Source organism: Tupaia chinensis, unplaced genomic scaffold, assembly GCF_000334495.1.
Source record: "Tupaia chinensis unplaced genomic scaffold, TupChi_1.0 Scaffold000039_1, whole genome shotgun sequence".
Classification (NCBI taxonomy): Eukaryota; Metazoa; Chordata; class Mammalia; order Scandentia; family Tupaiidae; genus Tupaia; species Tupaia belangeri.
In genome coordinates this window covers 2,767,203-2,790,862 of record NW_006159494.1, presented here as the reverse complement: position 1 = coordinate 2,790,862, position 23,660 = coordinate 2,767,203, and the positions used below count along the sequence as shown (strand labels likewise).

General features: G+C 35.8%; 1 protein-coding gene across 3 annotated transcripts in view; it reads right to left on the bottom strand.

The window, feature by feature from the left end:
- The window catches only part of ADAMDEC1 (ADAM like decysin 1), a 23,569-nt gene extending 3,234 nt beyond the window's left edge, over positions 1-20,335 (bottom strand). For 2 of the 3 annotated variants that reach the window (XM_027772852.1, XM_027772856.1), the window contains exons 1-12: positions 20,238-20,335; positions 15,904-16,031; positions 14,970-15,046; positions 13,453-13,531; positions 10,125-10,201; positions 8,712-8,898; positions 8,438-8,500; positions 7,703-7,774; positions 7,155-7,324; positions 6,483-6,564; positions 5,360-5,490; positions 4,305-4,482 (exon numbers count right to left, since the gene is read on the bottom strand). In XM_027772852.1, coding sequence (XP_027628653.1) covers positions 4,305-4,482; positions 5,360-5,490; positions 6,483-6,564; positions 7,155-7,324; positions 7,703-7,774; positions 8,438-8,500; positions 8,712-8,898; positions 10,125-10,201; positions 13,453-13,531; positions 14,970-15,046; positions 15,904-16,031; positions 20,238-20,286 — 1,293 coding nt within the window. In that variant the 5' untranslated portion in view covers positions 20,287-20,335. The remainder of the gene's footprint in view (positions 1-4,304; positions 4,483-5,359; positions 5,491-6,482; positions 6,565-7,154; positions 7,325-7,702; positions 7,775-8,437; positions 8,501-8,711; positions 8,899-10,124; positions 10,202-13,452; positions 13,532-14,969; positions 15,047-15,903; positions 16,032-20,237) is intronic. The other variant, XM_027772857.1, reaches the window with a different exon arrangement.
- Positions 20,336-23,660: the final 3,325 nt, after the last annotated feature.

The following is a 23,660-nucleotide window of genomic DNA, read 5'->3' as shown; positions in this document are numbered from 1 at the left end:
CCCCAGTAAAAAAAACCCCCCCCCCAAAAAAAAAAAAAAAAAAAAAAAAAAAAAAAAAAAAAATCAGTAATCATTACTGAGTTACTTAAGTATATATAAGTAAACTATGAGTGGGGTGATAAATAATCATGATAAAAATTTATGTGGCTTTATGTGGCAAATAACAGGACTATATTTTATAAAATAAAAGATAAGGTGAGGATTTTTTTAGAAGAAATATTTATTTATTTAAATCTATTTGCTTTTACTTTTTCTTTAATTTGACCAGAGAAAGAGAGAAAAGGAAAGCAAGAAAGCAAGCCACTAGGATGAGACTTGAACTGTGGTCAACCATGGCAGCCATGTGCGAATCCAGCACCTTTAACCACCGTGCCACCTGCCGACCCAAGGCAAGGATTATTTACATACTATATTTTTAAGGAAATTCTAACAAATACCATGAAACATGAAAAAGACATGAAAATATAATCATTTAAAAGTAAAAATCAGGGACCAGCAGATGTGATGGGCACATTGCTGGACTTCCACGTAGTTGGCCACAGTTTGAATATAGGACCCAGGACTTAAAATTCATGTCAGGTGTATTAGCATGTATGCCCAAGGTCCCGAGAGGAAAATAGAGGAGAAGGGATTGTGGGGTGACCATCACCCCTGGGGAGAGGATTTCTTTCTTTTTGTCTCTCTGTCTCTCTGTCTCTCTGTTGAGTGCATGTGCATTGTAGCAAAAAATCTCTCTAAAAATAGTAAAAATTATATTTTTATTATATGTATGTGATATAATTCTCTACTGGAAGAAACAGAAGATCAGCTCTTAATATTTGATGAGTCACTAAGGTAGCTGTTTAAAATGATAATAAAGTAACATCAAAAATAGTAGCAATGGGGTCAACAGGTGAAATGGTGGTTAAAGCAGCGAGAAGATTCCCACATGGCCAACCACAGTTCTAGTCCTAGACCCAGTGACTTGAAAATCACATCAGGCACTTGTGTGTGCATGTCCAAGATCTCAAGACAAGTATGGAGGAGAAGGGATTGTGGCATGGCCGTCCCCCCTGGGTGTGATTTCACACTTTTCCTCTCTGTAGCTCTCTGTCTCTCTCCCCCCTGGCAAGGACATTTGCCCTATGGTGAAAACCTTAAAGAAATTAATTAATTAACAATAAATAAATAGTAATAAGTTAGAAACTAAAATGTAAGAAAAAACATTGTAAATACAGCATAAATAAAAGTAGAAAATATTTTAGAATAAATTCTTAAGATGAGCAAGAACTACATGATGAAATTTATAATTTTCCTGAGAAACTTTAAACACAATTGGTCTTTTAATACTATGAAAACATCTGTAGCCTTCAGAGTGAATATGAATCTAGCGTATTTCAACTAATCTCAATTGTATTTCTAGCCAAACTGATAAAAAAAAAATAAGTGGAAGGGATGGTTATATGGATGCATAAAGTTTTAGGAATTACTATGCAAATTCTGGGGGGAAAAACACAAAAATAACAAAAATTAATGAAAAGACAGGCTTTTCACCAACATGTACTGTAAAGTTATATTTATTAAAATAGTGTTTTATTTATTTATTTTTGAGAGAGATTTTTACTAGAGGGCACATGCATTCATCAGAGAGACAGAGAGACAGAAAGGGAGAAATCATCCCCAGGAGGGATGGCCACGCTGTAATCCCTTCTCGTCTGTTCTCTGTTCTTGAGCCTGAGTAAATTTCAAGCTGCCAGGTCCAGGACTTGAACCATAGTTCACTATGTGGGAGTCCAGTGATGTAACCACTACACCATCTGCTGTTCAAAATAATGTGATACTCTTGGGAACCAGCAGTTAGCGTAATGGCTATGTCACTGGACTCCCACGTAGTCGACCGCGGTTCGTGTCCCGGACCCGGTGGCTTAAAACTCACGCCGGGTGCGTGTACGTGCGTGCCCAAGATCCCGAGAGGAGAATGGAGGAGAAGGGATTGCGGCGTGACCATCCCCCCTGGGGGGTGATTTCTCGCTTTCTGTCTCTATGTCTCTCTCTGTCTGTCTGGCGAGCGCACATGCCCTACAGTGAAAATCTCTCCAAAAAAAAAAATAATGTGATACTCTTGAAAAACATTTAGACATACAGATATAATGATTGATCTAAAAATCAGCAGAAAGGCCTAAATATGTACAAAGGAATAATAAAATGGCATATCGGATCTATCGGAAGCTAGACTATTCAATAAAGAAGACTGTGTAAAAGTACATATGTAGCATTATTTTTTGGATAGGAAAATATTTATTTAAATTTAGTTGTTTATAAGCCTGAACTCTCAAGTTTTATATAATTGTATAAGAAAATCACAAGAGGGCCCAGCATGTGGTGTGGTGGTTAAGGTGCTGGAATTCCACATAGCCAATCATAGTTCAAGCCCCAGAAGATAAACTCTCTCTCTGTTTCTATGTCTAGTGCACATACCCTATAGCATATTAAAATAATAATAATAATAAATAATTCTTAAAATGTATAAGATATGGAAAAATACAGGAGTAAACAGATATAATTCAAGAATATTACATTTTCTATATTATCTAAACAGTGCTCTCTCCTTTCCCTCCTCCTTCTTCCTCTCTAGTGCTCTCTGTCTTTCTCTCTCTTTGTCAATGCACTCTGAATAGATGCCATTTACTTTCTCATACTAGAAGTACAGAGGCCAGCAGGTGGCGTGGGGGTTAAAGGCGCTGAATTTCCATGTGGCTCACCACGGTTCAAGTCCCGATTTTCCATGTGGCTCACCACGGTTCAAGTCCCAGACTTGGCAGCTTGCATTATCACTTACCCTTTCTCTCGCTCAATCTCTGGTCAAATTATAAATAAATAAATAACAATAACAAATAGAATTTAAAAAAAGAAAAAACTAGAAATACCTAGGGTTATGAATAAAGCCAACCATCTTCCACATAGGAAACTAATGAGAATCCGGGCAAGTAATAACGAGATAAACTGGGACCAGCAGGTGGCGTAGCGGTTAAGGCGTTGGACTCCCACATGGTCAACCACGAGTTGAGTCCCAGATCCAGTGGCTTGAAACTCACGCTGGGCGTGTGTGCGTGCATGCCCAAAATCCTAAGAGGAGACTAAAAGAGTAGGGTTGAGGCGTGGCCATCTCCCCCTCGGGGGTTATTTTTTCCTTTCTGTATTTCTGTCTCTGTCTCTCTGAAGAGTTCATGCACCCTGTAGAAAAATCTCTCTGTCAAAAAAAGCAATAAACTTCTTATTTATTATAAAATATCAAATCATTGAAAAATCTTATATTTTATTATAATTATCAAAATATTGGTAACATATTTTATATCTGATTAAATTATACAATGTAATCTTCTAATGCAATCTAACCAAGTAAAGTTTCTGAATGAAATGAAGCTTTCTGAGATTGATGTTTTCTCCACTGACATAAAGCCATCTGAAGTAATGGATGAAGTTTGAGCTGTAATGGGTAAAGCTGCTTCACCGCTTACTAGCTCTGTATCCTTGGAATTAGTTTACCCAACCTTTCCGAGCTTCTCTTCTCTACACTGCGATAGATCATCATAATTTGTAGATTTGATATGAGTCATTACGGAGATGGTACATACAAAGCATTTTCAGATTAACATATATACATCCATCTCTTCAATCTTAAGTTTTTTGGTCTTTAAAGTAAAAGAAAATTATAAAGAAAACAGATTCTCTTTTATAAGCCTCATCTAAGTTGCTGAAAAACAGTTTTTTAGAGCCATTCTTTAGAGAACATAAGATACCTTTAAGGGTCAGATTTTATAAAAAGCAGAATCTTAGTAATTATTTGGGGCATACCATGTTAATAACCTAGTTTTTACAGGTTTTTGTGCATTTTTTTCCTCCTTCACCTCTGTTTCATGTATTGTTCATTTTATATACCGACTTGGTAAGAAAAGGCTCACTTTTTCTGTGACAATAACTTTCTTCTAAATATATAAATATTACTGCTTAGCAAATAATCAAGTGTGATATTATGCAATTTAGAAATTTCTGACTCACATGTCCAAGATAGATAGTCAGTTGTAGTTAATGAATTACTTCTTTATATTTAATCTCATACAATCATGTTATAATCATATCCTTGTTTTTGAAATATTTTCAAAAGAAAAACTGGTCAAATCACAAGTAGAAATCTACATTTCACTATGATGACAAGTTTATCTTTAGAAAAAAATGTCAAAAAGTACATGGTAAGAGAAAAAGATAACTGCCTCATACTTATACCCTAGTAACTGTTTAATAACATTTTAAACTTCGTATATTACCTGCGAAGAGCCACAATCACAGTCTTCCCCTACTTCCAAAAGTTTGTTACCACACACTGGTTTTGTTATTATGTTTTTAGGGGCAGGAGCTCGTAGCAGGCAGTTTGGTCTTTGAGACAAAATGTATCTTTGAAAACGAGAGCGGCTGACTGTACTGAAATCCTTTGGGAATTTTGAACTGCAATTAGAAGACAGGCAGAACATGATTAATGAATATGAAAATTTGACTGACTTAGGTATGTTACCTGGATCAATGAAAATTCTAAATTTAGTAACCATTTAAGACTGCACTATATTAAATATGGTAAACTATGGAGCATGCATACTACGCTAATTGGAAAATTTCTTTCTAGACATAGTTGTAGAGATGGGATCATTTAAGCGATCATGTGGATTTCATACTGTCCTAAATAAAAACACTCACGAAGGTATGATTGGTTATCACCTACTCATCTTGCACTGAAAGATGGAAGATAATAATAAACTAGTGAGGGGGAAATAATTACAGACGTTCTAGGGTCTATGAACATATTTCTCTTCCTATCAACACCACCTCAAGAACAAGAATGTTTTAATTGTTTTTATATCCCAAGTCCTTTCGAAAGGCCTAGCATTAATGTGTAAATACTAACTATGCAAACATGGATTTATTGGTTGATTGGTGATGGGGATAAAGATGCTTTTATATTCTTAATTAACTTCACATTTTTAGAAACCGCAACAGCATTTTAATTTAAAATTATTTTAAATTAAAATACTCTGGTCATCACACTTATAAATTCTAACTTGGCCTATTTAGAAATCTTAGTGAATGAGCCCTGATAACTGATGAAATCTGTACATCAAGAGACTAGAGGTTGAATTAATGGGATACGGAACTTTTGTTAAAAGATGTCCACCCCAATGTAATACACTGTAAAATTATATGTAACCCAATGTAATATAAAGAAGTTTATGATGATAATAATTAAAAAAAGATGTCCACCCAACATATGTAGGCTGTATCGGAATTCTTAAAGATTTAGAATGTTTTCTCTGGGATCGCAAGATCTCACCTCAGATATTGATTCATCACACAACTGCCAGAAGGACACTTGGTGTCATATGGAACATCAGGCATACCAAGGACATGGCCCAGCTCATGGGACATCACCCCTACAAGAGACACACTGTTCTTTCTTATAGCCTGGGGAACAAAAATAGAAACAACTATTACTTTTAATTTTATGTCATTGTTTCTCAATTGTTGCCAATGGGCAATATTTTAAAATAGCATAAGAGATGAAAATAATGAATCATTAATCTTCTTTCTCTGTTATTGCTTATTGCAAAAAGTTGCATGAACATTTAAAATGGTTGGGTCCTATAAATCCAATTATTGAGTTAGTTAAATGCTTAATAAATATCGGTTGAACGAATAGACACTAAATTCTCAGTAATGCATGGTTAAATTAATTATATTTTTCATGGGAAATACTTTTAGGTACCGTACTGTGAACTCAGAGGTCTCCAAAAACTATTGCTATATCTATGTCACAGTAGTGCTTGGTCACATGACACCTACATGTACCCTTTTTCCTTGTCTAACCTCTCCGGATATAGGTACTGGAATGACTAATTGAGAGTTAGCTCAGGCATCATAGGGCCCCAGATCCACCCCTTTACTTTTTTTTCTTTTCCGTTTTTTTTTTTTTTTTAAATTCTTGGAAAGGTTTTTGCTATAGGGCATCTGCACTCACCAGAAAGACAGAGACAGAGAGACAGAAAGCTAGAAATCACCTCCCGGGGCAGGGGTGGTCATGTCCCAATCCCTTCTCCTCCATTCTCCTCTTGAAATCGTGGGCACACACGCACACATGCCTGGCATGAGTTTAAGCCACTGGGTCAGGGATCTGAACTGCGGTTGACTATATGGGAATCCAGCAACATAGCTATTACGCCAACTGCTGTTCCCAATCCCCTCTCTTTCTCAGTATTCCTGTTCTTACTCCCTAAAACCAGTGGATACTATATTTCATAATCTTCAGTGCTGTGATCTATCTACTAGTAATTTCATTTCTACTTTCATTTATTGATATGGCAAATGTTCCTTGTGTCAAGTCTGTATCAGACATTATACTTTTCTTCCTAGAGGATATATTGATAGACTTCCAGGAGCTTTATGTTAAGCTTACAAACCTCAATAACAGAAACTGAAGCAGGGGTACACAGGGAATTTGAGGCTGCCATTCCTACCCGTCGATTGATGAAGCCAATTCCGCTGCATGAAAGTTACAGATACAAAGTCACAATCTGAGTCTTGAAACCATTAGCTTTTATTAATTATGTTACAGATTTCCCTTGCTGCCCTAGGCTTTTTAAGTTTCTAGACAGAAAAATGTACCGTCCATAGGTCTCACCAATGCCATGATCCCTTTCCCTAGCCTTCCAACCAGCCAGGATCATAGATATGCCAAAGAGCACACTCTGCATGTTCAGATCAACCAGGAACCTGAACCCAGGGCCTCCCATATGCCTCCAGTATCACACAGCAGGGCATTGTCACCTGCACTGCTATGTCTGGCCCCAGCCCTTTTATATTAACTAGACCCCTAAAAAGCTTCTATTACTCCATTCCATATCATTATAATGACCCATGGTATTACAATATCAGGTGTTTATCTCACACCCAAGAGCTCATCTTACTGATATAACAACATCTCCAGTAGTCTCATAGATCACTAATGGTAATATCAGGCACTCTGACAACTGACTGGGGAGAGATGATTGAAAAGAAATCTCTGTCAAGGAACCTTGGGAATCACTATCCATTGTGCCTACCTAGACCTGGTTCAGCCAGCATGTGCTCACCTGAGAAGTTGTGCATGATCATAAATCTTCTTTTTCCCCAGGTGAAGACGATACCATCTCAGGAAGTTGTTAAAGGTGGTGCCTACATTGGGTTCCACCTTTATCTTATCACCATCAGACCAGATTTCCAAGCCTACCAAGGCGACTCGGATATCTATGGTTTTATAAATCTGTGGAGAGAGCGTTTTTCTTCATGAAATGATCAAGATTCCCACAGTGCTTTAGAAAACTTTGCTGGCCACAAGTGATGTATACAGTTATGAAGTAATGACGTTCATTTAAAAAGGTGTATTATTTCTTATTCACATTCGATTATTGTACATAATTATACACAATTATAGCATACAATATAGGCAGTTCCATTTTGAACGTAGAAATCCTAGAAGTTGCTTTTGCTACAATATACACCATTTTACCTTGATCATTGCTACTTGTTCTGCCAAAATTTCTGAGAACTCCTAACTTCAACTTTTCTAACTTCTTATTGGTGAAATCATAGGGAAGCCTCGGGCTCCTATGTAGAAACAGTGTTTACACAAATAACTTACCACATTAAGTAGGTTCATCACCTCAAATACAAAGCTTCTTATCAGAGTTATGTTCTCTTTATACAGCTTATACTATAAAATATAAGATATAATGAATAATTAAAACAGCAAATTAAGGCAACAAAGCTAATTGGTATAGAACTTCATATTTTAAGAAAAATTACACATTTCAATATAAGTAACATCTATGCATTTCGTGACTACCTTGACTGTGTCACCACACATTCTATTTTAAATGTTAGAGTGTTCTGATAAGAGAAAAATTAAGCACTCTATAAAATTCCAGTATGTTTCATTTTTAAGTCCAATTAGTCATTGCAATATTTCTAAAACTACTCAAGAGTATTAAAAGTTTATCATAAAGTAATATTTGCTCTATAGAAAGTGACTCTAGTATGTTTGTATAATTTTAAGTTATATTTTTGTCTACTTTATATTTAAATTAACATGTATTTATATTTTAATAATCCATTCATTTCATTTTCATGGCTGATTTCCTATAGCTATCTGGTATTAATTATATTACCAATATCTGAATATTTCCATTGCAGATGGATATTAAAGGGGTTGGGGTGAGTAAAAACTATTGCTAATAAAGGAAGTATCAACAGAATAGCTAAGACAATCAGATGGGCTGTGTATCATTAGCTAGGATAATTTATTTCTTGTTTTCATATAAAAAGTAAACTTTACAGTTAGCTAAATTGGTCAAGACATACATATATTCATACTCACAAAAGCATTATCCACCACCAAAAAGAGATCAATGTATTTGGGTGCCTGAAGAAAGTCTTCCTGCTTTTCAAAGAAGAATAATAAAAAGGTGAATAATGATCTTTATCCTAAAAAATTCAAAAGCTTACAAAAAGACATTTTTTCCCTCAAAGATTAAATTGAAATATAAGTAAATACATAACAGGCTTTACATTTATCAATCAGTACGCCAGTTTATCATATATTATGGCTGAGACAGCTGAAATACAAGATGACATCATAAAACTGTACCTACCTCTGAGTTTTTGAGTGACCTAGATGTTCGAATAAGATCTGATTTCCTGCCAAGATTTTTCACACCACACGTGCGATTGGCTGGGTCCAGTTCCTCTTGGTTATACAGAAGGATAGCATGTTCTGTCTGGTCTGAACTCTTCAGAGGCTTTATCAGGTATCTTTGACCATGATGGGTGAAGTATCCTCTGTGAGATACAGAGACTTGTATTTCGGGAATCTCAGACAGACAGTTGCATATACTGAACCTCTCCCTCAACCCCAATTTCACACATCATGTTTTCATTCACAGGCCTTTCAGCCAACTCTTGCTGATCTTTAGTATTTATCAGTGTTAAAATAAAGCCTCAATTATTGGCCCAGAGAATTCAGAACAAAAATTACAGAAGTGAAACAATCCCAGAGAATTTGAAATTTATACCAGAAACTCAATAAATATTTCCTCTGAATTTATTTATTACAATGATTTTTTGACAGATCCTAAGAATATAGTGGAGAATGAAGCATAGGTAAGTTTAGATACCAATAACTTCAGAGAGGAAAGAATCATTAGCAGGTTGGCCATACTAACCTGTCAGTAGCTGGAAGAATTACTCTTTATAGTAAGATAATTTAGAAATAGAAGGTGAATCCATATGATAGAATATTAAAAAAATGAATATAGTCATTAAATATTATTATAGGGGCTAGCATTTGGCATGGTGGTTAATGTGCTAAATTCCCAAAAGGCTGACCACAGTTTGAATCCCAGACCAAGAGACTTGAAAAACACTCTGGGTGCATGTGCATATATGCCCCAAATCCTAAGATGAGAACAGAGAAGGGATTGTGGCATGGCCATCATTTTGGGTATGATTTCTCACTTTCCCTTTCTTTGTCTCTGTTTCTCTCTCCAGTGAGAACACACATGCTATGGCAATAAATCTTGAAATAATAAAAACCATATCTGTGAAGGTATTTTATATTATAATATAAAATAAACTTACATCAGTTAAGTATGAAACATGTTGGAAGAACAACTATGTGTTTTTATTTCATGCCTCAGTTATCTGGAAGATATATTTGTCTAGATACATAAAAAGCTGTAAACATGGAAAAAAATTAACTTCAACTGAGACAACAGCAAGGTAGACTCTTTCAGAAAATAAAATGCAATTTTTTTTAGGAGTGGAGTGCATAAATTTGGTCTGGAGTGTAGTGTCTTGTTTAAACAGTGCCAGGCTTGACTTCTCTTAGAAGAGCAGATTATGAAATGATTGTAAGAGTGATACTTTATTCTTTATTGTTCATTTTAAACACATTTTGCTATGGAGTAAAACTGACCAAAATAGTAAAAAGACATCATGTCCAGGAACTCTCAATTCTGTGTTAAAAATGTTGCTTCATGTTTAATATTTTTGATAGTGGTTCTCACCTCAACCCATCGCAGGTACTAATGCTGGCTACAGAATTCTTTTCATTTAGGATGTGTCCTTCATAGTAACAGTGTTCCTGGAGTGGTAAAAATAAATTATGCTTTAGAAATTATATATTCATATGTATACACACATACACATATGCACACCAATGTACTCTCTCTCTCTCTGTATGTATATATACACACATATACATTCTCTGTGTCTGATGTATAGGTCCTAGTTCTAGCTATAGAATGGTGGCATAGTCAGATATAAAAATATGAATTAAATAGTTGGTACTACATTGCTGATTGCAGGATGAATGCATGTATCTTTAGAAAACTGTAACTGGTGAGGGACCAGCAGTTAGTGTAATGGCTATGTTGCTGGACTCCCACGTAGTCAACCGTGGTTCGAGTCCCGGACCCGGTGGCTTAAACTCACACTGGGCACGTGTGCATGCGTGCCCGAGATCCCAAGAGGAGAATGGAGGAGAAGGGATTGCAGCATGGCCATCCCCCTGGGGGGTGATTTCTTGCTTTCTGTCTCTGTCTCTGTCTGGCGAGCACACGCGCCCTGTAGCAAAATCCTCTCCAAAAAAAAAAAAGAAAACTGTAAATGGTGACATGAGTTTTTATGTACTTATAAGGAAGAATATTACTAACCTATGGATGGAATGGTCTATGGACAAACGGACTTTTGTTTTGTTCTATTTACTTATTTATTTATTTTGAGAGGTTTTTGCTATAGGGTGTATGCACTCACCCAAAAGACAGAGAGGGACAGAGAGATAGAAAGCGAGAAATCACCACCTGGCGGGATGGCCACACCACGATCTCTTCTCCTCCATTCTCCTCTTGAGATCTTGGGCACACATGCACACGCACCCAGCATGAGTTTAAGCCACCAGGTCCGGGACTCGAACCACGGTTGACTAAGGGAGTCCAGTGACATAGCCATTATGCCAACTGCTGGTCCCTCTTGCTTTGTTCTAAAAATGTGATACTTGCAAGCCTCTTGCTACTCCTACTTATTAGAAGCTGACCTTGAACTTCAATTGGTCACAGATGAATACCTTGCTTTCAAATCTTTTGATTTAAAAAAAAAAATATTCACTTTTTTTCCCATGACAGAGAGAGACAGAGAGATAATAAGAGATAGTGGGACAGGTAACCCTCAACAGGGTCTCCATACTACAACCCCAGCCCAGACGGCTTGGATCATGGGCACAAGCATGTGCCTGGCATGCTCAGAGAGATCCCAATATGGGAACAAGAGGTCCTGCTTGTATAGTCCAGTTTTATTACTGCTGCACCACTGTTCATTGATTTTTTTCTTTTTTTCCCCCTTATTTATTGATATTTAATCATGTCTTTTCAGTGTACAATGTTTCTTTTTCCAGCACAAATACCCTGTATGTCAGTCAAGACAAAGATATTATTATATCCATTATCATCAGCAAATAGTTCCTCATTTTTTGGTCAATTAAGCATACTTTTACTTGTTTTTTTTTTTTCTTCCAGTTTCTCCTCCCTCCTTTCCATACTAAACTTTTTTCCCACATTTTATTGATTCATAAAAGATCTTAAACTAAAAATATGGATAAAGCTAGAATCTAGTGACAAGTGCACTGTAATTTTAAACTGAAATTTTTTTCTCTCTCTCCATTCCCCCTTTTACTAAAAAGAGTTATAAATCAACTTATTTACAACAAAAATTAGGATAATCTCAATTTTATCTGTTATTCGCAGAAAGTGTCTTAAGAATTCAATTTCTGATGCAAGGCAACAGATACTATTTGTATTATTGAATTTATACAAATAACCCTTCTGACAGAAAATAGGAATGCTCACAAATATTTTCCAATTGCAAAGGGGTCAGGAAGGGAAAAAAGTTTTTCAATTAGTTTTTTTTAACAAATTGCTGAACCTATCAACAACTCAAAAGAAAACCAAAATCCTTAAATCTGGAAGGCAAATTGAAGAAAATCAGTAATCTTCAGACAAAAGTGATAGAATTCTATTTCATCAGTTCAGATTTTATGTAATCTCTCTTTTGTTGAATTTATAGTGTCATTATGATCTGATCTTTCTGTTTAAATTCTGGAAGTTAACAATAAACATTATTATTGATATTTCCGAACTTGTCCCTACCACTAAGTCAGCCTTTTCCTTGGTCATTTATTGTTCTCTTATTTCTGTCTGACTTTAGTTTTCCTGGCACAGCACTCCCTTCAGAATTTCTCAGAGAGCTGGCCTGGTATTGGTAAATTCCTTCAAGTTTTATTTATCTGAGAAAATGTTGCATTTTTCTTCCCATATGAAATATAATCTTGCTGGATGTGGATATTCTCAGTTTAAATTGTTTTTCAATTAACACTTTGAATATATTTTCCCGTTCTTTCCTCGCTTGCATTGTTCCTGACAAAAGGTTCACTGTTAGCCTGATGGGATATCCTTTGTAGGTAACTTGACGATTTTCTCTTGCCAGTATTAGTACCTTGTCTTTTTCTATGGTTTTGGTCAATCTGGCTATGATGTGCCTTGGAGAAGATCTTCTTGGATTGCTTCTATTTGGGGTCCTTTGTATTTCTTGGGTCTGGATATTTGAATGCTCCTCTAGGTTTGGAAAGTTTTCTTCCAGGATTTCATGGACAAGATTATCAATGTCCTGATTAGTTTCTTCACCTTTGAGATACCAATTATTAGGACATTAGGGTATCTAATGATGACTAGTATTACTTGTATATTATTCTCATTTTTTGGGTTATTTTCTCAGTTCTTTTGGTGAATTTTTCTAGGTCAGAAGTTCTATCTTCTACATCTGAGATTTGATCTTCTGCATGATCTAATCTGCCTTTAATACTTTCAAGGGAGGTTTTGATTTCCTGTATTACAGACTTCATCTTTAATAGTTCTGTTTGATTCTTTTTTATGGTGTGTATTTCCTCTTTCAGATCATATAAGAACTTCTTCACTTCCTGGAACTCACTGTCTTTTTTTTTCCCTGTATTTTCTGGAGTTCGTTGTCTCTCTTCTCTTGCTTCTCTGATAGCTTGGTCACTATGAATATTCTAAATTCTTTATCTGACATTTCAACGAGTTCCATTGTACTATGTATGGATGATTAAGGGCTGTTCTTTCCCCTTGGGAGAGAGATATTTTCATGGTTACCCATATTTCTTGTGCCTCTGCAGTGGTTTCTGGTCATCTGATGGATTATACATTATTTCCTAACATTTTAGAGCTAATTCTGAATGTCCTTTGATTTTTCATACAGATCTATGACTTTTATAAAGTAAGTAACACATTCCAGAAAGAGTCCAAAAAAGGATTCAGATCCTACCATGCTCTCAAGGTTTGTGGTGATTTCCTCTCCTTTGGGTGAGTAGTGTATCTCAGCATAATCTGGTGCGAGGAGTTGCCTGCAGAGAACAGAAAGGTATATGATTCACAGGGTAGAAAATAGAGGCTGATTTCCTTGACTTAGTCTTCAGCATTGAAGGAGTAACAATGCCTACAATGAGAAAGAGCTAACTTTCTGACCCACTGATCCTTTTACAACATCAGAATTCTGCGCTGAAGCAAATCAAAACTGTTATACCCACTAGACCTGAGAAAGAAATCCCTTCAGCAGATTTTCTGTCTTTAAGTGGGTTGTTGTGGGAGTCTTTACACCAAGGACAAAGCCTCCAAAAAATTCTCAAAAGGGTACAGGGTCACAAATATGCATGGACAATGGCATTCAGAGAGAAGATTATGTTACCAGATGGAGGACGTGAGTTGAATTGTATAAAATTCCCAGTTATTTGTGTCAAGACCTCTAATACTAGATACCTTCCCTGAGATACAAAATTAAAAAAAACAAAAAAACAAGAACAAACAAACTAAAAAACATAAACAAAAATGAAGTAGGAAAAGAAATTTTAAAAGAAAAGATTTTTAATAGAAAAGAAATACATAAAAAACACAAACACAAATGAAGTAGGAAAAGAAATTTTTAAAGAAAAGATTTTTAATAGAAAAGAAATACACATGCATGCCAGAAAAACATGCACGTGGACAACTGCCAGAAGACAACTACACTGGGCCTGGGGTTAGGTGTTACTTTTATTGTGGGGTCTTGTCATGAATATTTAGTAGGGGAGGTCTGTCACTGGAGCTGGTTCCTTTGTTTGAATTTGTGGGCTTCCATTTGCAGTGCACTTCTACTTTAGGTATGGAATCTGAGGAATTTGATAACGTAATTGTGCATGCCCAGTGTGGACTTGGAAGGTATGAGCATCCCCTTGGGGATGGTCTGCCCTATTATTTAATGTCCCAGTGGGAATTAGGATGTTGACCAAGTATCTTAGTGAGATAAACTCTCCTCTGTTAATAGGGATTCTAGCTGTGGTCTGTATTAACAGTGATTGATGTATCAGATGCCCCCTTTGTTGGCACATTGGGACTCCCTATTTATAGTATCTACTTATATCAGTTACTATTATAGAAATAAGCAGAGCCCCATTCCCTGGAAACTGTGTTAGGGTGTGAACCCTGACTCAGCCTTGGATGTATGTTCTTATGAAAGTAATAGTTGCATCAAAGCTTTGCATTTATCTAGGCAGAAAAGATTTTCAGTAAGTTTCCAGAAAGTCAAGGAAGAAAGTCACTTATCTGTGTAGTTCTCTTTGTTTTATAATATACACATTATTTTCTAAGAAAGCATCCACGTTCTTAGACTACATTAATACAATTATCATCTAAAGCTCAATGTTATGTTTTCTGTCTTAAACCACTCTGACTAGAACCTCAAAGAATTTTTCTCCCACATTTTCTTAATATGATCTAGTGATGAGACTTTCAAGAAATACTACTTACTTCATTTTATATAGGTGAAAAATGACTTCCTCTCCATTTAGTATAATCTGGTACTGAATTTCAGGTTCATATCTTTCCTGAAAATATTTAATGGTACAGTTACATTAAACAATGCATATTTATAAATCTATCCAAAGTAGTTATATGACTTAAATAGTATATATAAGAATAATTATAAGTGCATATAGAATAAAAGGAATTATGCTTTCAAAATACATAAAACATAAATTGTACATTAAGATAAATTTTCAAAAAGTACAATTACATTGCGATAATAATACATACAGGTTAAACTAACTCTCAAATGTGATACAGGGACCTTAATGTGCCTAATGTATAGAATATTGTCCCGTGCACTAAAATGGATCACCAAAGGAAGAATAACAAGACATGTATTTTTCTTACTTCAAAACTAAACCAACTATACTAAAGAAAACCACTCAAAATCCTACAAAAAATTATATAAGGTAAAAATTACAAAATGAGGGGATATTTATAACCCTGTAACAGTAAAATATTATTAATAATAGCCTTAACATTTTAAAAATCTTGTTTACTACTGAGATAAAGGTGAATTCTCCAAACAACATGGCTGAGTAAAAGGCAATTCTCTTCCGGGAGAAGAGAGTGAGAACTGGGGGAAACTAGATTTGGTGAGGCTGACAAAGAACAAAGACTCCATATGATTGCCTCCTAGGTTCTTTTTTTTTTTTTTCACACATTTGGAGAAATTTCTAAGATGCTTTCTCCGTCTTCATCAAGTAAGGCTGTTTAACCATTAAATCGTTAAAGCATTAAACTCTTCTGGGCCAAGGGTGGCTGTATAAATGGACTTCAAGATGGACGGTGAGATGTTGAGCATTGTATCATTTCTATTAGCTAAGGCTCTTCATTGTCTCTTCAGATGACTAAAAATTCCCCCACAATCATTTACCTTGCTTACCTCTTTGCTCTGCTTCTGGGTCTGGTTGTCCTGCACCTCTCTTTTGTGTAAAATATATAGTTTTTTAGGATGGACTACTTCATGGAGCTTTAATTCAGGTGTTTGCTTTATGGCTATTGCTAGAGTAAAAGAGAAACTACAAGTGATTAAAGGCATTTGTTTGGTTTGGTTGATTGTTTTGTTGAAAGGACAATTTAGACAGAATTTCTATCTAGAGAGCAAACATTAACAAGTTGATTCTCCTGCTTCAGCTTTGATGACAAAGCATCTTTCTTTTGTTCTCTTCTTTCATTGTAGCAAGGCATAAAGATGAAGACAGTTCTGTGGATGATCTCTCAGGATAGGTAAACTCTGGACCACTATGCCCCAAGGTAAGTCTTAGGTCAAGAACAGAGGCTGTGTGACCCAGAAATTCTGCCTGTAATAAACATTTTTTCCCCCTCTATAGTTCTCTTCGAAATTATTTTTTTCCCTTTATACATTCAGAGACCTTTGTGTTTTACTTCTTTAAGTCTTCTTCCCCCTGTGGTGAAACTTCTGACTACTCAACTTCAAAAATCAAAATTTTTCCTAAGCAAATAATATCTGATTCTTAGGAAAACTCTGCCAGCAGCTTATACCTCAATGTGATGATAGATCATGATATTCTTTCTCTCACTAGCATTTTTCCTCAAGACATTAGATTTCACTGGAAATAAAGTTTCTGTTTACCTTCTCTTGGAAGAATTTTTAAGCATTAGAAAATGAGTAGGAAAATTGTTTATAGATGAAGTATCCTTCTTAATGTCTTTGAATTTACATCACATAGACAGCTTTTTATTGTTCATAAATAGAAGGAAAGAACTGATCCTGGAGCCAAGGATATGATCCTTTGTCCTAGCAAAATGACCCCCTATAAGTTGCTTTGTCTTTGTACAATTTATTTTCTAAGATAGAGATTGCAGTAACACTTGAATAATATAAAATAAATAACATTATTATTTTTTAAGAGAGATTATGTGCTTACTGGAGAGACAGAGAGACAGAAAGTGAGAAATCACTCTTTGGGTGATCCCCAAAGGGGATGGCCATGCCGCAATGGCCATGCCACAATCCCTACTTCCCCATTCTCTTGGGATTTGGGGCATGTACACACAAGCACCTGGCGTGAATTTTAAGCCACAAGATCTGGAATTTAAGGTGCAGTCAACTTCATGGGAGTCCAAAGTAGTAACCACTATGCCATCTGCTAGCCCCAAAATAAATAAAAGTATTTATCGCCAACCTAAGAAGGTGGCAGGCATATCTTCTTTATCTTTTCTTTACTTGTTTAAATATTTATATAAGGTCAGCCTTATTTTTAATGCTGCCATTTTCACACATAGGTATCCAGGTTTAGAGGCAGTTTGCCACTCTGTCACAATCGAAATGACCTTAGGGGCACTAAAGATTCTATACCTGGCTGATATGGAGGACCTGAAGGAAACGGTAAGGCAAGAATTCTCTCCTAGTCAGCTCCCAAAGCTCTGTGATGCTCTCCTGAGAAGAACTATTACATATTAAAACAAGAAACCTAGAAATGTATTAGTATGTGTTCATTTATGAAAAGAGAATATAACTCCATTAACAGAAAGAGTGATGGGCTTGAAATCAGAGTGAATTTTAATCATTTCTAGTCCCAACTTTAGCACTAACTACAATTTGGGGAAAGCTCTTCTATTCTGTTTTTCTCTCTCATTACTTCCTCTATTTTATTTGGCTTTCAGAACACTATATAAGAATAGATTGCAATTTAATTCAAAGGTCTTTGTGAGATTTATAAAAATAAATCCTAAAGACTTTTTAATAAATATAAAGATGAAATTCAAACTCCAACTTTTTATTACTAGAAACCATGTTTTATTTCAGAGATGGAGATATTGAGTCAATATTTTATTCTCATTTTAATTATAATATCTAAGATCACTGATTATTTTTAGTTAGAGCATAAAATAAAAATACTTTTTTTTTAGATAGTAAGCAACTTTCCATCTCTGCCATTTCTTTTATATGGAAACTCAAATATCCATTCAATAACTATATATTGAATGCTAACCTTATGCCAGACACAGTTTGAGACTATCAGAATAAATCAACTAATAGACAATGATTCCTGCCTTTGTGGAATTTATATTCTATTTGGGGAAAAATTACATATTAGATATATGTAAAACTACACAGTATATGTGTTATAATTATCTACAGGTTGGAAAATGGCAAGCATTATGGTAATGGAATATAGATGGTTCCTGATTTATACTGGTTCAACTTATACGTTTTCAACTTTACAATGTCACAAAAGCCATACATATTCAGTAGAACCTTACTTTGAGAACCCATACAGTCATTCTGTTTTGTTTTTGTTTTTTGATTTTTGTTTTTTTCTGGAGAGGTTTTTGCTATAGGGCATATGCGCTTGCCAGACAGAGGGACAGAAAGCGAGAAATCACCCCCGAGGGGTGATGGCCACTCCACAAGCCCTTCTCCTCCATTCTCCTCTCGGGATCTTGGGCATGCACGCACACGTGCCTGGCATGAGTTTTAAGCCACCGGGTCCGGGATGCGAACCATCACGTGGCAGTCCAGTGACATAGCCATTACACTAACTGCTGGTCCCCTTTTCTGTTTTTTACATATAGTACAGTGTTCAATAAATTTCATGAGATATTCAACTTTGTTATAAACTAGGCTTTATGTTAGGTGATTTTTGCCCAACTATCGGCTAATGTAACTACTTTTTTTTTTTTAAGAGATATTTGTGCTATAGGGCATGTGAGCTCATCAGAGAGACAGAGAGTCAGAAAGTAAGAAATCACCCCTCAGAGGAGATGGCCACCCTGCAATCCCTTTCCTTCATTTTCCTCTTGGGGTTCTGGGTATACAGGCACACATGCCCAGTGTCAGTTTTAACTCGCCGGGTCTGAGACTTGAACTGTGGTTGACTATGTGGGAGTCCAGCAATGTAACCACTATGCCATCTCCTGGTCCCCTAATGTAACTATTCTGAGCATACTTAAGATAGGTTAAGCTAAGCTACGGTGTTCAGTAAGTTACACATATTACTCATTCTTGACTTACAATGTTTTCAATATATGTCGGATTTATTGGGATGCAACTCCATTGGAAATCAAAGAGCATCAGTATATTGGAATAAAGGGGATTTCAGATGCTGGGATAGAGATGAATGTTGGAATTTTAAACTGAGAAGTTGGGACAATTTAATTGAGAAGGTTACATGTGAGCAGAGACTTCATAAAGATGAGAGAATGAATGACGTGGGTATTTGGGAACATAGAGTATCAGACAGATGAAACATCCAGTAAGAAAGTCCTAATATGGGATCCTAAATGGATAGTCCATTTAAGAAACCACAAGGCATCTAGCTGCAGTGGTGTGAAAAAGAAGGTTAATAATGGAAGATGCAAAGAGATGGAATTAGAGGACAGCATGCTGAATAAAATAAACCAAAACCAGAGAGACAAATACTTCATCTTCTCACTTGTTTCTGGAATCTAAAACAATTGAGCTCATAGAGGCAGAGATGACTGGGAATGGGACAAGTAGGAGAAGCAGGATGAAGTGTACAAAGCCTTAGAGAGGAGGAATAAATCTTATAATTGACGATCAGTTGCACAGTATGCAAGAATAGCTAATAATTAAATTCTGTACATTTCAATATTGCAAAGAGGGTAAATTATGGTATTCTTTTCACAAAAAATGTTAAATATTTGATATTCTTTTTTGTGCTAATTAGCCTAATTTAATTTTTCACATTGAACAATCACTAATACTGCTTTGTACCCCCAAAATAGATACCATTATATAATTTGTCAATATGTCATTAAAATTGAAAAATTAAAAACTTTTTAAAATTAATGAGCTTTCTTCTAAAAGGAAGATATATGCACACATATAGATAGTATATAACAGCTTCATACATATGAGGGGGCCTTCAAAATGCTTATGGAATATGCATATTATGAGACATCTATGCAGATTCCAAGATTCTTTGCAGCAAACGTATAAATGAATACTTTAGTTCCATTTTCTTGCTAATTTTGGAAGTCCCCTCATATGTGTATGTATGTACACACATGTATGTATATATGCATGTGTGTGTGTGTGTATATATATGTATATGTTACCTTTGTAGAGCTAGAGAGGTAGAAAATATACCAAAATACAAATGGTATAATCTTTGAATTATGGGGGCATATGCTATTTTCTCAAGGGCACCATAAATCAATTAGGTGCCATATATCAAATAATTTGACATTTATATGAAGAGCCAAAATATTAGTGTTTACCTTGAATCTGAGTGGTGAGCCCGAGTATGGAAAGCAGGACCCAGAGCATGCTGGCTGCTGCAGGTCTCTGAGAAGTTCCACAAAGCAAGAATGAGCAGTCTCCCCAACTGTCCAGTTTTATCTTCCCCTACTTCTCTGTAGAAATTAAAAAAAAAAAAAAAAAAAAAAACCTAAAAACCTTAAAACTTCCCTGTGAGATGAACAAATCTTACTGATTTCTTAATAGTGTTGAGAAATGTCCAGAAAATCACAATATCAAGATCATGAGAATGTTCCTTATTTATGAGAGGTGTTTACATCTGTGGTTACAGCTCTTTAAGGACTCACATCTGGACATCTGCTCGCTGTGTGCTCCTAGGGTGGTAGGAATGTATTCACTGAGACACGGTCACTAAACAAAACCATCGCTATTGCCATCCAGTATCCTTATGTAAGCTGAACAACACGTTTAGAAAATGTATCAATATTTTGCACAGACTTTGAGAAATTGGCATAGACAACACAGAATCTAAAAAACCAGTCACCAGGTAAAGTTTTACGAGTCAAGATACTGTAAATCTCTCTGTCAATCTCTGTGTGCAGAAGAAGGGGATGATGATAATATTAACTACTTTGAGCTCCTGATAAAACTCATATGATGTTACGAATGTATGCGTATATGGATATGCACATAAAACTAAATAAATGTACAAATGCAAATTCTCTCAACAACCTCAACCAAACCATACAGCTTATGAAGAAAATTTGAGGTACACTGGAAGTTCTACTTTAGGAATATTGTGGTTATAAAAAAATACAATAATGCATTTTGTGATCATAATATCAAAAATATATATTGAAGAGAAAAAGTTGATTATCCAAAAGTCCAGCATCAAGAAATGACCTCTGTCCACATTTTAACCATCTATTTTCATCTCTTGTTTTAGCACTGATAAAGGAAGAGGAAAGGAATGGAGGAAAATTAGTCTTACTGTACAAAATATTTGGGAACCTGAATTTTTGCATAGCATAACATGAACATTTAATACATTCATGGTGTTAAATAGTAAGACATTACTTAATGATTTTAGAATACTGGATTGTGTGCACATGTTATGTGTGATTATGTATATATATATTTTTCTCTCTTTTTAAATTTTCTATAAGGCACATGTGCTTACCAAAGTGAAAGAGAAAGTGAGAAAGCATCCTGTAGGAGGGATCGTCATGCTGCAATCCCCTCTCTTCTATTCTCCTCTCAGGATTTTGGGCATGTACACATATGTGCCCAACATGTTTTTCAAGCCTCCGGGTCTGGTACTTGAACCATGCAGTCAGCTATGGGAGATCCTACCTCCTTAACTGCCACATCACCAGCTGGTGTGTGTGTGTGTGTGTGTGTGTGTGTGTGTGTGTGTGTGTTTTAAATAAGTGCTTAATTTTATTTATTATCATTATTTTTTTTAATTTGCTGCAGGGCACGTACACTCACCAGAGAGAGACAAAGAGAGACAGGGAGAGAGAGAGAAAGGAAGTAAGTAAACCACCAGGTCCAGGACTCAAACCATGGTCAACCATGTGGGAGTCCAGTGCCATAATCACCAGCTACCTCCTGGCCCCTGCATATATATTTTTTAGTTGCAAGAGGGCACCTGTACTTGCTTTTATTTTTATTTTTATGAGAGTGTATTTATTTATCTCTGTTCTTTAATGGTAGTTTGGTTGGGAATATAGCTTTAGAATAAGAATGAATGTCTCTCAGCACATGTGCTGGGTATAGTACAATTGGCTGAGATTGCTTTTCTTTCTGGGTTTCAAATATGTCTTTCAATTCTTTCTTTGCATGCCTTGTTTCAGTTGAGAGATCTGAGGTTAGTCTAATGGGATTTGTAAGTAACTTGGAATTTTTCTCTTGCCATTTTTAGAATATTATCTTTGTCTTTGATTTTTATTAATTTAGCTATGATATGCCTTGGAGAAGATCTCTTTATGGTATATCTATTTCCTGTCCTTTTTATCTCCTGGATTTGAATGTCTTCCTACCTCACCAAATTAGCTGAAAACTTTTCAAATTTAGTCAGCTAAGATATTATGGAAGATTTTTTTTACATGCTTTTACCTGTTTCTTCACCTTCTGGAATGCCTATTATGCAGATATTTGGACATTCATGGTGTGTAGTGTTTCCCGTATATTTTTCTCATTTCTAATGGTTATTCTTCTATTCATTTTGGTTGCTTGGACTAAATAAGAGGTCTTGTCTTCAAGGTAAGAGACTTTTTTTCCTTCTGTGTGCTCTAATCTGTTGATACTTTCCAGAGAGGTTTTTGATTTCCTGCATAGTATTTTTTATCTCCAGAAATTCTATTATATTCATTTTAGTATAGCTATCACTTTATGTGGTTCTTCCTTTAAGTAATGGAAGGATTTTCTCATCTCCTAGAATTGTTTATCTGTTTTCTTTTGCATCTCATTGTTTTGTCTCCATGAATATTCTGAATTCCTTTTCTGACATTTCTGTGATCTCTTGTGTTTTGTCCATTGTTGGTGAGATGTTATGTTCTTTTGAGGGGAGGATTTTTCCTGATTTTTCTCTTATTTCTTAAGGCTCTGCTTTGACTTTTAGTCATCTGGTGGTAATCTCACTTCTTTGGGAGTATGTTTTTGTAGCTGTGTGCTCCTGTACATCTCTAAGATGCGTGTAAGTGCTGATCTAATTTCTCTCCTTTACTGTAGGTGAGAGTGTGGAATTCACAGTAGGAGCTTTGGATTTGTGCTTTCAGAGGATAGTTTCTTATACTGCTAAAGGAGTTATGGGAAAGAATTCCTCCAGATCTCCTATTTTTGGGTGTTTGATTCTTGTATACCTCAACCTAACTGCTCCCAACATGGATGGAAACAAGCTGACAGATAGAATATAAGGTGGTAGACCACTTTGGGTGGTGCTTGGATGGGAGAGCCCTTCCTTCACAACAAGGCGATTGGGGATCCTTGCTGAGCTCAATCTGAGCAGCTTAGCTTGGTCCTGCCTGTTGGTCCTGGGTGGGTGAGGGGCAGAAGGGCATCAGTGTAAGTGAGGCAGCAGCCGTTACCTTCTGTTTCTAGAATTGCAGGGTCTCCTACTGCTCCTCTTTCTCTGGGATTGCAGGAACCAGGCATTGGTTTGTGAAGGGCAGAGAGACTCTCTTCCACCACAGTAGGCTGGGCAGGGGTCCCTGCTAATGAACACCTAATATTGTTAGCTTAGTTAAATATTTAATGAGATCACATCAAATTTGAGTTTATACTAAATCACTACTGTATTTCATTGTATCCCAAATGACTCTGATATTATCCTTACTATCCTTGTTTTATTGTGATATTCCTGCAATAAAGTCTAATGGAGATAGATCTTCAGCAGATACAGTCCTTACAATGAGAAGTATTACAACTGAGGTTTGTACTTT